General features: G+C 37.0%; 1 protein-coding gene across 3 annotated transcripts in view; it reads right to left on the reverse strand.

Annotated features, from left to right (window-relative positions):
- Window positions 1-756: 756 nt before the first annotated feature.
- The window catches only part of LOC145988747 (transmembrane protein 39A), an 88357-nt gene continuing 70412 nt past the window's right edge, over window positions 757-18701 (reverse strand). For all 3 annotated transcript variants that reach the window (XM_083123886.1, XM_083123887.1, XM_083123888.1), the window contains exons 5-11: window positions 17542-17640; window positions 14839-14942; window positions 11025-11179; window positions 9875-9972; window positions 6932-7018; window positions 6053-6173; window positions 757-1440 (exon numbers count right to left, since the gene is read on the reverse strand). In XM_083123886.1, coding sequence (XP_082980012.1) covers window positions 1207-1440; window positions 6053-6173; window positions 6932-7018; window positions 9875-9972; window positions 11025-11179; window positions 14839-14942; window positions 17542-17640 — 898 coding nt within the window. In that variant the 3' untranslated portion in view covers window positions 757-1206. The remainder of the gene's footprint in view (window positions 1441-6052; window positions 6174-6931; window positions 7019-9874; window positions 9973-11024; window positions 11180-14838; window positions 14943-17541; window positions 17641-18701) is intronic.

The raw sequence follows: 18701 nt of genomic DNA on the forward strand, positions 1-18701 counted from the left end.
TGACTTTCTGATACCAATAACAAAACTAATCCAAGAATAAAATGGCATATTCTAGTCCCTGAGATGTACTTCAATGTGACTCATTGATCAATTAGGCAATTTTCCCAGAGATTTTAATTTTTTTCAAATTCCCTTAGATTTACAGGTGTGCGAGAACCCTGAACTAAATTGTAGATCGTCCCAATTTGATTAATCTATCTGAACATAAAGCAGAGTTAAAACTTTCGTCAAAACACTTAACAACAATAGCAAGAAGTCCCATTTTGTAACTTTCCCAATATGAAAAGGTAGAAAAGTGACTTTCTAAAGGGTTAGACAGAGTAGTGTATACATAGGAGCTTGTAGCACTACTGCTGACTGATTGATGGAAGCAGTCTGTCATGCACAGTTGGATTGGGTTGGATTGATTTGGTTTATTTTACTTCACTTTTCTGCTAATTGCGAAGATGAGGATGAGTGATGATATGATGAAGGGACACTCAAAAAGAACACCTAGGACCCCTGGCATCGCAGCATGCTGTGCTTACCAATCTACCACAGAGGTTGGCATGCATATTTGGGAATGAGTACACAAGTTATCACTCAAACAACAAGCTCCCCCCCCCCCCACCTTTTCCAATGTCTGTATCATAACTGACGAATGGCAACTGACTAGTTTCATCTCTACCACTAAGAGACTAGAAGGAGACTTCCATTTTTTTGCCTTTGAATAAGAGGACATTACATTGCTAAAGGGAAATAATGCACAAAAAAATGTCTGATGCCAAAAATTTACTGATTCCATTTATGAAAAAAAATGTCTTTTTTTTTCTTCTTGCACATATCGATGTGTACAACTCAAAAGTAATAAAATCATGACATTTAAAATAAATAAATAAAAAAGCTACTTTGCTGATGATCACACAATAATCAGCAAAAAAATCTCACGGATCTGAAACTGCACAAGCTCTTAATAAATAATTTACCACAAAGTGTATAAAAAGTGTGATCAGATCACTTCTTGCCTGTGTACATTATTACCTATCAACCTCTTACCAGCATTACCTTGATTTCGTATCACCACCTGAAGTGAACTTCTTCCATCATGGTAGCACACACTTGCTTCACACAGCAGAAAAAGTGGCCACAGCACACTTCGTGTTGGTATTTGCCACTAGTGGTATGGCACTTCATTTTTGGAACCTTCAAATGTTTCCTAGCTGTAAATCATCCAGCCACTTTCTCTTGTATTAATTGTTCGGCTTTGTACACTTTCCAGCTAATGAGATAATCTCTTGCTAGCTTGAATAATGTATAATAATTTGTAAACAAAAGAAGGGCCAGAGAAAATATGTGGTGCCACTCCGACGACCTTATAAGAATAATCAGTTGTAAGAAAACTAATGTAAACTGCAATCCTAACAGAGAGCACAGCAAAACGGATGGATTGTTAAATATGGCCTGAAAGGAAAATAATAAAAAATGTTCGATGAAAAAATACTACACTACAGAGAAACAATAACATTTATAAATACTATACAACATAAGAAGCAAAGAACCCACTATTGGACTGGTCAGAACCTACTAATTTAAATACGGAGAAACTAGTACTCACTTTTATCCGCGAAGCTGTTTTATCTTCTTTTTCGATTAATTTCAGTGGCCACTGTCACCATCCTCGTTGGAACTTGCTGTGCTGTTGCTTGGTGTGCGTCTTGTTCGTAGTTCTCTGGCTGCCGCTAGGTGCACTTGTTAACTGTGCATCTGGGTTTGTGTCGTCTGCTATTTCCGGGCAATAACTGTTGTAGTAGAGGAATCCAAGTGTGGTGCGCTTGCCCGCTATCGATGTTTAGCTCACGCGGGCAAGCGCACCACACTTGGAGTCCCCTACTACCAGGTAACCAAGAAAGTTCATGCGGTTTTAGTACAAAGAAGAAAAGGTCCAAAACAAATGTGTTTACCTTATATTTATTCTGCAAAATATCCACCATCCGCTTCTACAACCTTCTCCCATCTTTGTACAAGCCTGTAGATGCCATGTTTGAAAAAGTCTTTGTGTAGGGCCGCAAAAAACCGCACCACCGCGTTTTCAACCCCCTCGCGAGTTTGGAAATGTCGATTGCGCATATGGTTGTCCATAGACAAAAAAAGATGGTAGTCTGATGGAGCGATGTCGGGTGAATACGCTGGATGTGGCAGAAGTTCCCAGCCGAGAGAAGAAATCACCTCCAGGGTCATCTTTGCTGTATGCGGTTTAGCGTTGTCTTGGTGGAAAAGAACACGCTTCCTATTCACTAATGCAGGTTGTTTTTTTGCAAGCTGTTCGGCCACTCTTTGCAATTGCGCGGAGTACACCTCTTTGCTGATGGTTTTACCACTTTCCAAGAACTCATAATGCACAATCCCAGCCGTAGTCCACCAGACACAAGCAGCACCTTCCGCTGATGAAGAGCAGGTTTTGCAGTTAAAGGTATGGTGTCATTTGACGATAGCCAATGGTATGAGCGTTTCTTGTTATCGTACATTACCCACTTTTCATCACACGTCAAAATGCGGTCCAAAATTGGACAGTTGTTGTTCCTAGTGAGCAAGGAAGCGCAAATGTTCAGTCGTTGGAGACGGTTCGCAGCAGTCAGCTCGTGCGGGACCCACTTACTCAGTTTCCATGATTTGGCAAGCCCATGCAAGTGCACACGAATTGTTTCAGCACTTACCGCAAATCGTTGAGCGAGTTCTTGACACGTTTGACTTGAATCCTCTTCAATTGCTGCCTTCAGTTGGTCCACATCGAGAGATTTCGGTCTGCCCGATCGAGGTTTGTCTGCCAGTGTCTCATCGCCACTCGAGAAGGTCTGAAACCACTTTTGCGCTGTCCGTTCACTAATTGTACCTTCTCCAAACGCTGCACATATTTTTCTTGCTGCTTCCGCTCCTTTTGTGCCCAACTTGTACTCATACAGTAAACACACCCTGATTACTGCATTCGACACAGCCATGGTTCACTGCGAATACTTGCTCCCAAACTACCGACTGCGACCTGTTATCTACGTTAGCCGACGTGCCAAGGAATGAGCTTTCTGCCAATCACACATACATGTACCCTCTGGCAGCTGAACTGCGTACTACCCCACGAAAACTACGGGCAGTTGTAAAAACCGCATGAACTTTCTTGGTTACCTGGTACAACAGTTATCGCCCGGAAATAGCAACTACAGCGCACCTAGCGGCAGCCAGAGAACTACGGACAAAAGACGCATGCCAAGCAACAGCACAGCAAGTTCCAACAAGGATGGTGGCAGTGGCCACTGAAATTAATCAAAAAAGAAGATAAAACAGCTTCGCAGATAAAAGTGAGTACTAGTTTCTCTGTATTTATATACTACCGCGTCTCTCTTTTCTCAATTATGAACTACTAATTTAAACGGTTCCTTTCAATGTATTCATTCTAAGAAGTTTATTAACGTTCACAATTGTTACATGATTAAAACCACCATTCGCCCTTTCTTCAACCTATATGCTGGTGGGGTCGTCTGCTAGTCCTGTGCATGGGTGCGGCCATGTTGGGTTTATACAACTGGTTTTGCTAGGTTGGTTGCTAAGCGGCCACATGCTGAAACGCTATTGTGCAGTTCGTGCAGTTTGGAAAGATGAGCCACAAACAATGAAGAAGGGAGAGTTAGCACATAAGGAAAACCACTCCTAGAGTTTTAGATACTTAAGATAAGAAGGTGTCATGGAAGGAAGGGTGCAATAAAGCATGAAAGAAAAATAATGTGATATTAAAGAAAAGTGCTACTCAGATGATGTCACACATGTTGTGACTAGCATTTTTTAAAATTTCTACAGCAGTATTCTTAATAATAACTTTGTGTGTGTCCGAAGAGATGTTAACGTGAATCAGATTTTATATCATTTAACCAACCAATGTGGCCTGCATTCTTTTCTTACGAAGTCAGCGGCAGCACCAGGATTAATCATCAAAAAGTGCTGAGGGGGTGCGGAAAGAAATGTATGGGGTGCGATGCTGAAAATAAGGAAAACCATGAAACATGCATGCAACCTTTCAAAACTGCAGAGCAAGCTGCCAAAACAGGGTGAGGAGCAAGGACAGTTTAGCATAGTGCAGGCGCAAAAATAGCAAAAAGCATCGTCATTGTATAACAACAATCATAACTAATAATAAAAATTGTTATTACTAATACTCAGGGCTTAAAATGAGTAGGAAAGCATCAGAACTCCGTTCCGGCAAATCAATTCCTGCTGCAACATTGAATATCTGTTTTATTTATTTCATACAATGTACAAAAGTAAATCATTTGTTACGTTAATTCCTATTGTAAACAATAGATGAAGAGGAAAAGAAACAGTTTTTGTACTAAATGTCGGTGGGCATTCTGTAGGTTCATGGCACCAGGCATTTCAAGGTGGCAAGTTTATGACATGTTTAATCTTTCGTTGAATAGTCCCCAAATACCCATCCATACCTCTGAACAGGGGTGAATTTCCTAGAAGTGAGAAGATAAGCTCCTAGAGGAGAATTATTTCCTATTGCTGTCAGTTGTCAGTTTACCATTGTCAGTTCTGTACTATAATAAATAAAACTACTTTGAAACAATTACCTTATGTTATGTCAATTCTTGATAATCTATACATATATGGAAGTAAATATATCTGGTCAGATTTTGCTTATTTATGAGTTACAATTATTCAGTATTTCCGGAAATTTAGAAAAATAACATATTTTGGTAAGTGCTATTCCTTTAAGATGTAAATGGGAACCTAATTTCCTGAAATGGCTGATGTGAGAGACAGGCAGACAGACTTTAATAATACCATTGTTATCTTAGTATGCATTTGTTATTGTTATTATTAGTAGTAGCAATAATTGTCGTTCTATTCTTATGTGGTTGGCATCCCGGCTTTTGTCCAGATATGTCTTATTGCAAATATTAGACATGTTTCCTGCCTTTGCACTAGGTTACTTGGCACTCAAAAAAACAACAATGCAAAGAATCATGAGTCTTCACATTCCTTTACAAGCCAGCAAGCCTATGGTAGCTAAACAGAAGAAATCATATAAGTTCTGGTCAATTGCCGGTCACTTTCTTGGAAAATACCTGCTTTTGTTTCTTCATTTCTTCTTTAACTTGTCACCTGCAAGCAACCTGTATTTTATGTGTAATTTCCTGAATCTCATCTTTGCATTGATGTTTTATACACACTACCATTCCGTTTCTTAAGTGCTGATATTGGTGGTGAAATATCTCCCCTGCAACCCGCTACCAATGGTAGCCATACGGAGTGAACGTGGGGAATTCGTTGTGTAAACCCAAGTCCACCGTTGCCATGGCAACAGTGCCGGATGTGACGTTTGCCCCACCAGCGTATTGCATTGTTCTTCAAAGTAATGCTGTCATGTTGAAGTTTATGACGATACAGATAATGCTGACCTTCTTAAGTGAACTGGTGCAAGGTCAGACCAGGCATAATAATTGAATTGCATTGACTTGGTTTATTTGATTCCATGATCTCTGTTACAGTTTTAGTTGCTATGGAAAAATGTCTGAGAATAAATGCACATATGCATACATTTTGCACTAATTTTGTAGATAAACATGGGACAACTATAAAGAATGCATTGTGTTTATAAATGTTTAATTGTAACTATTCAGAATGTAATCCCCATGCAGCTTCTTTTTCACATTCATGAACAAAGTTCACAGAGAATCTTACACTTCCTGATCAATAGTCAATTAGCTAACACATTTTTACTCTCATTTGATCAGCTTAAAACTGTTGAACCATATCTATCTCAGTAAGAGACAATGCATATTTAGATTTTTTTAACGGTATGGGAGTATAATTTTAATCTTGATAACAATAACAAAAAATAACATCTGAAAAACTATTTACACACTGCTTGCCTTTTAATCGAGGCATTCTATGTTCGATTCCCAATGAAGGCAGATTAGTTTGTAGGTCCAGTGGTGAATTATAAGCACCACGAGCCTAAGGTGCACTTAAAAACAACTTTTTAAGCAGTTTAACATATTAAAATTATGCTCATACTTACATAGAACCTCGCATGTGTGGTACTTCCTGGTTCCGCTGCATTTGAGATTCCTTCAGCTTTGTACAGTTCTTTCAGGTGTTTCACAAGCGCACCTTGGTGCCACAGAATTGCATCGGCCCACCTGTGGAAAAAAAGAATAAGACATTCAGGACAGGGCCTTTTCAAATATGCCATGTTGGAGAACTACAGTATTTGTCACAGAGAAGGGAAGGAAAGCGATTGCAGTTACCAGCCTTCGTAGCAGCGTGTACCGTCTCACTCTGCGTACTTGATTCCCCCACCTCCTCTGCCGCTATGCAAGACCTTGCTCCAGAGATAACTGAGACAGGGTATACATGGTACGAGTGCAGTTCCTGTCTCAATGGAATAATACAGAAGACGAAATGTATACATATTTCTATTAACACATTTAAAACTTTCAGATCAAAATATATTTTTTCCAAAGTTCTCGTGCCTCCCCTGTGAAACTTCGAATCTCCCTGCTGCACAGTTTGAATACCGCTGATCTAGTGCATAAATCGTGTGGTCACCCTCATCAGATATCAGGCATCTAAAGATTATATATTAAGTCCAGAGAATAAGTACTGTAGTACAATACTGACATACAAACTGTAATTTCTCTGTATTAACATGTAAATTGCTTTCAAGATGTTGTAATTCAATTTTCAAAATTAGCAACAAGTTGTAAGATTTATCTGGTTATGATTCCATGGTATAGCAGCTTAATGATTGCAACTATTCATTCACACACACATTTTCCCTACCTAAGTTTCCGATTAACTCATCCCAACACTTTAATGCTAATGAAAACTGAACAGAGTTGAGAAACAATGAAATATCCAAAAAAAAACTTCTACTGTTAAAGAGTAGCATACTCACAACTGAGACGGAATATGTGGAGTTCTTCCTTCAACCCTGGCCCACTTTCCTAAGTGGAGGGCTGCTCTGTGTAGTACATCACAGTATCTGAAAAAAGTAAGTAAGACAGTGAGCCTTCAGTCTGTATTTAAGATGACTGCCCAATGATAAACACTAAATGGGCAATGCTTACTGTTGATTTAACCCTGGGAATCCAAACTGGGTCCAGTGGACTCATACACATTTTTGATCAATAATCATACCCAAACTATGCATTACCAAATATTGTCATTTCGTGGCATTTTCTCTATTTTGCTTCTGTAATATATTTTATAAAAATATTTGTTTTCTTTAAGTCTTTTGGTACTTAAAGAAAAATATAGCTTTGAATCCAACTAGGTCCACTGGACCCATGTATATATTTCGTGCAGAATTTACAAGTCATATTTGAGGCATCTGCGACTTACTCACGTTATGAATATGTTATAAACATTTGAATTTTGAAATTTCGAAATAGATATGACATAATATGATTGATGGGAGGGGGGAGGGAAAAATGGGAGAGGGCAAGAGCCGAGCCACTTCCGGCATCGACACAAACTTCGTGAGCATGGCTGTGTAAGGTTATTAACGTGTTTCGCGTGTAAAGGGTTTTTATGGACTTCTTAGATTTGGGGTTTTTAAAGTTAGGATTAGAACATGAAGGTTTTACGTGTTGATATTGAGTCAACTTTTAATACTTTTTAACCTGCTTTACATGCCACCTCAATCCTTGCCTTAATTGATGCGGCTATGTAAGAATCATACTGGCCTAGATGAAACCCTGAAGAAGGGAACAGTAAAATCCCAAAACGTTGTTTTTTCGCAAAACAGATACTCATGAGATGTAAGTATTTCATAGTATATGTATTTTTATATTGTACTTCTAATAGACTTTACAATACCATGAGCTTTACTTCAATATATGCTTCATAGACTAATATGCACTGCGCACTTGTACATATTTGCTACAATTGGTGTTTGACTACTAGTACTTCTACAGTGATTTATGTAGTTTTCATGCATGTCTACATGTTACGGTACATTGTTATTTTATTTTGATAAAGTCCTGATTTTGTGCCAATAAATCAGTTATTTCTCAACTGAGGTGGAGACTTTATAACAGAGAAAAACACAAGTAATCCTCTATTACAACACAAGAAAGTCGGGCGCTGATACTATGTGCCACTATGTTACAACACAAAACAAGTGACAAGAAGACTGAACATGTTTGATTTGAGTGCACTCAATGCTTACATTGTCTGATTGTCATTGCGAAAATGAGACAGGAATAAGAAAATGCAACGGTGAAACTTCCTGATTTTTCCTTGGAATGGAAAACAACTGACCAACATTGAAGAAAATTCACAAGAAAGGAAATAGCCTACTGAGGAAAATAACCTAGAAGCACAATGCGAGATCTGTCCGTCAAAAAAGACCGCAAGGCAAGAACCACCTGCGGCAAATGTAAAGTTCATATTTGTTCTGAGCACAGCAAGATTGTGTGTGAAAAATGTTTGGGTGAAACATGTTGCAATGTCGATTTCTTGTACTCAAGTATGTTTAGTAAATGGAAAAAGAGTAAGCATTTTTATTGCAATTTGAAAGGTACTGTAATTTAGTTTGTTGCACTAAAACACACACAGTAATGTGTAACATAGTGTTTTCTTGTCTGAAAGAAAATATTGTCATTATAATTTCAATATCTTGAACTAAAACGTGTTTCATAAAGTGAACAAATAAACTTTTATCCAAAAGAAAATATTTGCACCAAAATATAAAAACTTACTGCAATTTTATATTTTGTTATGAAAACATACATGATAAAATTTAACAAAGCAGTTTCCGTCTGAAAAGGAAAATAAATATAATTTTAATTTAAGGTACTAAAAAGGGGTTAATAAATTGTAAGAAATTGAGTTTTGACCAAAACAAAAATACTTTATTACAAAATCAAAATGTGTAAAAATATCCACCTGGGTCCAATGGACCCAACTGGTACTAGAAGGTTTAAAATTTTACCTGGAGTTCCAGGGTTAAATTCTCCTCAATATATAATCTGTTATATTTCAGTTTGGAAGCATGCATACTAAATTGCAGGAAAAAGTAAAATAAGTACTTGTTAACATTGGGATGAAATTTACATATTCTATAAGTTTAATTTGAGATGCACTGTAGTGTCCCCTTGTAAAAACAATGTATTTAAATTTTAAAAGGTACAAAATGCAAATACTGAAAAAAATTACAAGCAGTCTACAGTATATTAATTTGTTGAGCATTTTACCACGGTCCCAATTCATTCTGACAAAACAAATTCCCAGTTAATAGTTCCAGTTGCAAGAAATAACATATTTGTAGGTATTTCCTTTTACATAAGAACACCTGCTGTATTCCTTCCTTAAAAAAATACTTTAAAGCATGGCATTGTATGAGCTGCAGTGGTCTTCTGTGGGGCATTTGACTCCCATGCCGAACACCTGGGTTAATTCCTGGAGTGGGTTAACTCAGGTGGGAATATTTATGACAACGTGCCTGCACATGGAGTGGCTCCAGGGTTCACCTGGGGAATAAAGGTGGCCAAAGCATAGTGCTGATCACATCACCTCCACTATGACAGAGATAAAAAATGTGTGGGGACCTACACATACAGCCCATGTGTGTCTTCATTGTACGGTGCAATGCACAGGGGACAGCTTTACATTTTTTCCCACCTGTCATATCAAATTAAGGATTAAAACTATGTGACAAGTCATATTAATTTAATTATATATATATATATATATATATATATATATATATATATAATACTGCTCCACTTCCCAGAATTTCAAATTCTGTTTCTAGAATATCCAAGTCATTGGGAACCCTGCTTGCCATATAATTTGTTATTTTAATATATATTTATTTCTGTCAAAGAATACTTACTTTACTGGATAACAGTGTACTATATACATTGTGAAGCAGCCAACCCAAACAAATCCAAGATGCTGGGTTGCCCAATAAACATCATAGTATAGAAAACCCTACACAAGGACAAATAATACAAGAATTAAAACTGGCAGAACAAGAAAATATTGCGGTATATTTGCAATTAAATAACAGAATCCAGATCTTTGGTATTACAAAACAATACTCTGGATTCATCACAACCTTCATGCAAGAAATATCTCTTAACTTTTTATTTTTTGCTAAATTGCACCTGCAGCAAGTTTTAAAAAAAATGTAATCACATTTTTACACATAGTTCAAACAAAGCTACTTTCAACAAGTCCTCCAACAGAATTATTTTTTTAAAGAATGGTTAGACTGTATCTTTAAAAAAAATATTAAAAAGCTTTTATAAATATATATGTACACCGGGTGTTTCATAAATAATTGAGGGATTACAAAAATTTATTGCAAGTAAAGTATTGAACATACGTTAATGAAACCAGTGCAGAACAAACGAGGAACTCAAACAGTTTGTGTGTTTATGTTTTGTTAAGCTGAGGGTTCATATCCCTGCCGTAACACTCAAATCACCCACATCACTCACAGTATTTGTACAATGTTTTGGTCCCTAAGATCACCGGACCTTGCATCGTGTAATGTCTTTTTGTAGGGTTAAATCAAAGACAGAGTATTCGTCTCACTGATGCTGCGTGATATCCCAGTCCTAAGGGAGCATATCATCGCAGCGATAGACACTATCGACAGGCTCATGTTTATGCAAGTATGGCAATAACTAGACTATCATGTCAATGTGTGCTGTGTCAGCCGTGGTGCACACATTGAACATTTGCATGCGGAAGGAAAAAAAAAACTGAGTTCCTCATTCATTCTGCACTGGTTTCATTAACGTTAAGTACAATACTCTACTTGCAATAAATTTTTGTAAACCTTCAATTATTTATGAAACACCCAGTAATACAACCATGTTAATAGTATCCAAATCCACTTCCTTTCATTTCTTAATCTATTATCATTCATGATTGCTATTCAGTGCCTAAAAGTTAACTAGACAACAAATATAAACACATTTCCAACTAGTATTCTTGAACTAAAGATGCTAAGTACATATCAAAGCAAAACTTACCTGAGCAAAACACATAGGAACAAATCCTGCATAATATGCATTTAGGACCGAACTGAACAGAACTTGTTTCATTCTATTATTGAAGTCTGTTTTCAAAATTTCCACTTCATCTCGTATGCTTGGGGGAGACATGGAACAACTGTGATAAAGCTTTCCTAGAAGGAAATCAAAAGCTATAATTAACTCTTGAGACAGAGAAATCCACTATAACGTAATAACTTCACTGCTTATATAAATACATTACAAGAACCCTGATCTCATTATTATTATTGGCAGCATAAAAGCAATTCAATGTTAGGAAAAAAAATACAGACTGCTGACAAGAGGTAGAAAAATACATGAAGCCCAGTTGCCTTGGTGCCTGAAAATTTTCATCTGGCCCCCGAATTTGAAATTTAGTTTTAAAAAAAATATTTTTTTCATATTTCGAGTTAGCGTATGGAATTTTCTCCTTTTCAAAATAATGAGTACAGTGTATGTTTGTGTTTGTTTTTTGTATCACATGTATCATTAAAGCAGAATAATACACACGTCATCACAAATTTTTGCAATGTTGCTAGTTGAATTTTAAAATCTGCTGCGATATGGTAGAGTCGACCATATATTAGAATGTATTGCATAGTTATTCATGCTTTTACCAGTTAAGCATTAATCCAATCTTGTATTAATTAATAAATTAAATGTTTTAAAATAATATTTCAAAATGTGTAGCTTTATCTTGGTTGGATTCATGGCTCCCCCCCAAAAATTAAAAACTGGCTCCTGAGAAAAAGGGGAAGGGTGTTTGAATTATTTTAAATTTCTTCTACCCCTGGCAGTTACCTTGTTGGATCAAGCTATAATAATATAGTGGAACCTGGATTTTATGGTTTTTAAGGGACCAAGCTGAATGAACTTAAAATGCAGGAAAGTGTAAAATCGAGGACAATTTTATAACAATTTGCTTTGTTGGGAAAGATTGAATGTATAATGCAGGAAAATGTCGAATGGGGTTTCACTGCATTGCTTAACCCACGATTGCTCACATTGTATGCCAATTCTCTTTTTAAATTTCAACTTTCTTCTTCATCTTCCTTTAACACTATTTATTGGGAAGCAGAATGTATAAGAAGAAAACAAAACTGATTTTATCTCTCAATGACAATTAGTTCTCCATGGGAATACTTTCGCGCAAGGCTCTGTCCGCTACATCCTGAAAATTATGCATAATTTGAAGTTTGTATTGCTTTTTCACCAGTATTGAAAAAAAATAATTTTCCGTTTTTATTAGTTTTTCTTGTATGTACGCATTGCTTGCATGATAGAATTATTTTCCTGTAGTTTACGGTTATTACAAGCATAAGAAAACAGTTTTTTCTTTGTGACGTTTCAGGAGAACACACGCTCCTTTCATCAGACATTTATTTTCATTTTGACTAAAGATACAGTTATAACAATGGTTAGTAATTTTTAAACAAAAAGAATCTGTTATATAATGGATGTTGTCAATGTTACATTGTTGTAATATAGCAACTTAACTGTGAAAAAAGCAGTCTATTTTTTAAATTATGAATCCCAAATATCATCAGGTAATTCAAATTCATCATTGTTTTCACAAAGTCTCTTGATGTTTTCTGTTACATTAAATTTTAAAGATGGTGGCTTACTCCATTTGTGAAAAAGAAAACTCCACACTGGATCTATGTTACCATTTTCATTATTTAATTTATTCCAGTGTTCTTCTGCAATGAACGAGGCTTCCCAGACATTCAACTCTGTGTTTCCCGTTAATCTTTTTAAAACCCTTCTCTTTTTAATCAAATGCTTCTCTTCGATGATATGAGTTGACAAACCTGTTCTTGGGTTTAGATTTATAATGTCCAAATCATGTTCGTGCCATCTTATTGCCATTTTCCTTGCTGTTTGTCCCACATAATCTTTTGAACATGAACAACTTATATTATATATTCCTGTGGTTTCCACATCTGGTAGAGAGTTTCTCATTTTGAATTCATTAAATGTACCTTCCAAACTTCTTGGTGATTTAAAAACAATTTTGAAATTAAAACTTCTAAAAATTTTTGCAATTTTATGTGAGAATCCCTTGTGGAATGGAATGCACACAAATTTCTTTTCAACAGATTTTTCATCTTTGTCTGTATTTCTCTTTTTCTTTAGTTTTCTTGCAATTTGTTTTTTGATTTGGTTTATTCTGTTAGTGTGAAAGCCATTTTCTTTTGCTATATTAAAGAGCCTTTCTTCTTCATTTTTGATATCCTCATTATTAGAACATAGTCTTTGTGCTCTCAGGAAAAAATTTAAAAATATGTTATCCATTGTTATACGCGAATGTTCTGATTTGGCATGGATGTATTTTTCCCCCGCTAATTTTTTTCTATGGACTGATGTTTGAATTATTGAGTCAGTTGTCTTAATTTGCAGATCAAGGAAAGAAATTACATTGTTATTCATGGGTTCGCAAGTGAATTTTATGCGACGATGTGATTCATTTAACGATTTAAATACGTCCATGATGGTGTTCTCATTTTTAGCAATAATTAGCACATCATCTACATATCTGATGTAGAGTTTGATATCCGCACCTATCGCATTAACAATTGGAGATTCTATGTAATGAAGGAAAATGCTGGAGATGATTCCGGATACTGGGTTTCCCATTGATAGACCATTATTTTGCTGATAGATTTTGCCATCAAATATAAAGTAATTGTAATTTGCACATACAGTAAACCATCGAACAATGATGAATTTGAATTACCTGATGATATTTGGGATTCATAATTTAAAAAATAGACTGCTTTTTTCACAGTTAAGTTGCTATATTACAACAATGTAACATTGACAACATCCATTATATAACAGATTCTTTTTGTTTAAAAATTACTAACCATTGTTATAACTGTATCTTTAGTCAAAATGAAAATAAATGTCTGATGAAAGGAGCGTGTGTTCTCCTGAAACGTCACAAAGAAAAAACTGTTTTCTTATGCTTGTAATAACCGTAAACTACAGGAAAATAATTCCGTTTTTATACCAGACATTTTAATATTCTGCTGTAATTCTTGAATACTTTTGAGCAAATTGACGCATATAATACAAGGTGTTCAGAAATTATTGGTCAATTTTGTCAGGCCATATTTTCACCAATAGTGACCAGAAATACACGATACTACAACCACTTGAAAGAGGAATTTTTGCCATTTCACAGACACCTCAAATGCATTCGATGTGCACCATATGTGTGGCAGGACAGGTTTCTGATGGGACTCTGTGTGCGATTTCAGTAAGTGTAGTTTCATCAAAGACAATGTTTACATTCCTCCACTTCCATAGACACTACCAGAATTGCAAAGGTGAATTGACATTGCCATCGGGCACGTCACACAAGACATGCTTGAGAAGGTTTGCCGAGAATGGGCCTGAATGGAAGTCGTTTGGCCACCTGTCCTGCCACACACGAGATGCACATCGAATGCATTTGAGGTCTGTGTGAATTGGCAAATATTCCTCTTTCAAGTGGTTGTAGTATTGTGTATTTCTGGTCACTATTGGTGAAAATATGGCCTTACAAAAACGACCAATAATTTCTGAACACCCTTTATCAACACAAGAATATTAATTAGTCAATATTTTGAAAAACTTTTAATTGTTACAATTTTCAAGCATTGGTACTGGTGGGATCAGTAAGAATATTGACATTCGTATGGGTATCAGTTCAAAGTTGCATCCACTCTGTCCTACCCAGTGTGATGTAATATTATTCCTAAAGTATGAAAAAATAAAACAGTAAAACCCAAGTCTAAATTGCAATTACCTAGAGATTTTCCTTTTAGTTCTTCCTTTGCAGCACTAGGCACAGCACTGACATCAAAGAATGGTCCAATATTTAATCCAAACAAAATGAAATAGACGGAAATCCTGAAAGGAAAGGAACTAGAAATGTAAAATCTTTACAAGGATTTTTGATCAGATTGTATTATTAACTGACAAGTACAACCTAATGAACCCGAGAAAGGTCTAGAAATGTTTTTTTTTATTTATTTCCAAACGTTCTGTGGGCATGGGTTTTGCTAGAAATTTTTGTGCAGCAAACCAAGCTGTTGACATAAAATTGAATAGAAAAAAATCAACAGCCTCTTTTAAACACTTCTACATCAATCACCAGGCAAGTGGGTATCTGTTACAACTTCTTTTTCTTTATCTCATACTTTAATATACTCAAATACAAGGTAACCAAAAAAGTTCTTGCCGTTCTAGAGCAGTGATAAACAAAGAGCAATACAGTGGACGGTACGTACTTTTAGGTTTCGAAGTAATCTCCATCAGCATCCAACACCTTTTGCCAACGTTCCTGCAACTGCACAATACCCTGGTGATAAAACTCAGCAGGCTTGGATGCAAAGAAATCTGTGAGTGCGATCCGCAGGTCTCCCTCATTTGCGAAGGATCTCCCACGGAGGTGGTTGTCGAGGGAATGAAACAGGTGGTAATCTTTTGGTGCAAGGTCTGGAATATGGTGGATGGCACAGTGTCTCCCAGCCAAGTTGCTGAAGGGTCTCCCGAGTCCTCTTTGCCACATGTGGTTTGGCATTGTCATGCAGGAACAGCACACCCTTGTGATTCACCAATGCCGGCTCCTTCTGCCGCAATGCACGGTGCACCCTTTGCAACTGCTGAGAGTAGAGGTTAGCAGTGATGGTCTTAACAGGTGGAAGGAGCTCGTAATGCACCACTTGCCGACAATTCCACCATACAGAGAGCATAACCTTTCGTGGGTACAGAGGTGGTCTTGAGGTGTGAGGAAGAGGGTCACGTGGCGACAACCAATGTCTGGTATGCTTGGGAGTGTCATAGAGGACCCACTTTTCGTCACCAGTGAGCAAGCGATCAAATATGGGTGTGTTCAGGTGCCGAGTGAGCAAGGACAAACAGGCTGTCACTCGTTGTTCCTTGTTGGCTGCCGACAATGTGTGGGGTACCCACTTGCTTAACTTGTATGATTCCCTATCCCATGCAGGTGCAGTCTGACTGTTTCACTGGAAACATGGAACCTTTCTGCAAGTTCATCACACGTTAGACCACTGTCCTCCTCGATGGCTGCTTTCAGGGCCTCGTCATCCAACACATGTGGTTGTCCACTGCGAGGTTCATCCGAAAGGCTCACATCTCCCGAACGGAATTTCCGGAACCAATGCCTGGCAGTGCGTTCGTTCACGGCATTCCTGGCAAATGCGGCAGCTGACAGGCCCACTTTAAAGTCATACAACAAACACACGCGAACAAGCTGCTTCATACCTCCATTTCTCTTCGACACTGGACGAGCTATGACTGTTGTGTGTGTGCAACGTGCCTGTATTACTGACAGTCGATGGTCAGACTAACTCCCGATCGCTTGGCAGGCACGTGCATCATTTCGTTTCCTCTCTGTGAGCGCATGATTAATGGGACGTCAAAAACGGCAATAACTTTTTTGGTTACCTTGTACATTAATATTCTACTTATTATTAACTTTTAAAGTTCTTGTGAAATAAATATCTTTGAATGCTTCACAGAAATTTTAGGCATGAAGTTTATGTTGTGTGACATCTCAAAATAAAATCTCATTTTCAGAATTTTTAAAACTTAAAAAAAACTTGACCTTAAAAGTTAAAATGCTACGAGTCATACAAAAAATATTGATTGAACTACTGACAATTTTCTCATTTTTACAATTCACTCTCAAAGTAACCAATGAATGAATCTCACTCAGAATTCAAATACTGGAAAAATACACTATCTACCAAAAAGTAATTGGGCACCTATGATGGTCGTTAATTTAGTATCTACTTTGAATCATTTAGTATCATTTAGTGGGACCACTGGTGGTTGTTCGTGACACAATGTATTCACAGGCATACTGTACAATACTAGACAATGAAATGCTCCCAACCTTGTGGCATTTTTATGGAATGGGCCCCTGTTACTTCCGGGATGACAATGTTAGGTGGCATGTTTCGGAGGCTACTATGCAGTGGTATGCCAACAACAATGTTCACCGATTGGTCTAGCTTGCACAGAGTCCTCATCTCAATCCCATAGAACACCTTTGGGAGGCATTGGACTGGCGGGTGAGGTCTCGGGAGATGCGGCCAAATTCCATTGTCCAACTGAGTGAGATCTTGCAAGAGGAATGGCGACACATTCCAATGGACGTCCTCCACAAACTAGTCGAGAGCATGCCTGACAGAGTGGCTACTGTTATAGCAGCAAGAGGTGTTTCCACGAGGTTCTAACAGGGTTTGCACCACCAGACAACCATTTTGTACACGTGCCCAATTACGTTTTGGTAGATAGTGTATATTTGATTTCAGTCTCTCAATTATAACAAAATATAAAATCTTTAAATGTTTACTCACATTATTTACAATCATCTATAATATTGCCTGCTGATCACTGATAACAACCATACCTACTAACAAAATACAGCTTTAATTTTGGAAACCAATTATTGAAATTATGAAACAAAATCAATACTTACGGATAACACAAATAAAATATATTTACAACAGGATGATTCTGCATTATGAAATAGGTGCACCAACTAAGGATGATCACCACCACAGCCAAAAGAATCAACCTGGAATGCAAAAAACCTTCAGTGAAAAATATATGTACATCAACTATACTTCAGTACCAACATATCCATATTCATTTGCACACTTAACACAGTATTAATAAATCTGATATTAAAAAGAACCTTTTTCATCAAACAATTTGCATACACCATAGATCTTAGCATTGTTGGTAAGCCTAGGATAATTCTGTACAGTAAAATAACATCTATCATGCAGTATTTACCTACAGTTATGTAAAATCTATCTAATCACCCAGTCCTTAAATAAACTAAAATCAGAGTTGATATATGCATTATTCACATTCACAACTCCAGAAAATCATGAAACTACTATTTTCTCATACTTTTCATTTTAAATGCCACAATTTTAGTTTGTTTTTTCAGATAAAACCTGAAAAAAACCAGGCAAAACTGGTTTTATTTGGTTTTTTCAGGTTAAGTTTAAAAATGAAATACATTTTCCCCCTGGTCGTAATGTACCATAACATTCAATTTGTATTGCTTTATACCCTGTCCCAGTTATCTCTGGAGCAGGCAAACAAAAACAAGTCTCTGCGCAAGTAGTTATGCAAGACGGTTCCCCCAACGAACACGTGAAAGGGACCTGGATGGTGTGGAATGAGGGGGGGGAGGGGGGCGACTGCAGATACCAGCCTTCGCAGCAACATTTACTGCTTTGCCTACTTCATTTCCTCCCCTTCTTTGGCACTATGTGCAGCCTTGTCTCAGAAATAGGTGGGACAGGGTATAGTTGACTGAATGAAAAATTAACATTTCTGTTAACATATTCTGTTACAAAACATTTGTCCAACAGTTTGAATCTACTCTTCCTGGAGGGTGTAATAGGTAATGCTGTTATCAGTTTTCAGGGTTGCATTCCCTGAGGAGGTACATACTTTGGTTTATCCAACAATCACACTACGGGGGGGGGGGGGGGGGAGTACAAAATATGTTATAACTAGTGCTTTTTTTATGGCAGTAAACAACGTTACTACATACTGGTACCTTATTATAGGTGAGAGCTATTGACATTTTATTTTAACAAGATAAATGTGTATGATGTC

This window comes from Lepisma saccharinum, chromosome 6 (assembly GCF_977018435.1).
Source record: "Lepisma saccharinum chromosome 6, izLepSacc3.1, whole genome shotgun sequence".
Taxonomy (NCBI): Eukaryota; Metazoa; Arthropoda; class Insecta; order Zygentoma; family Lepismatidae; genus Lepisma; species Lepisma saccharinum.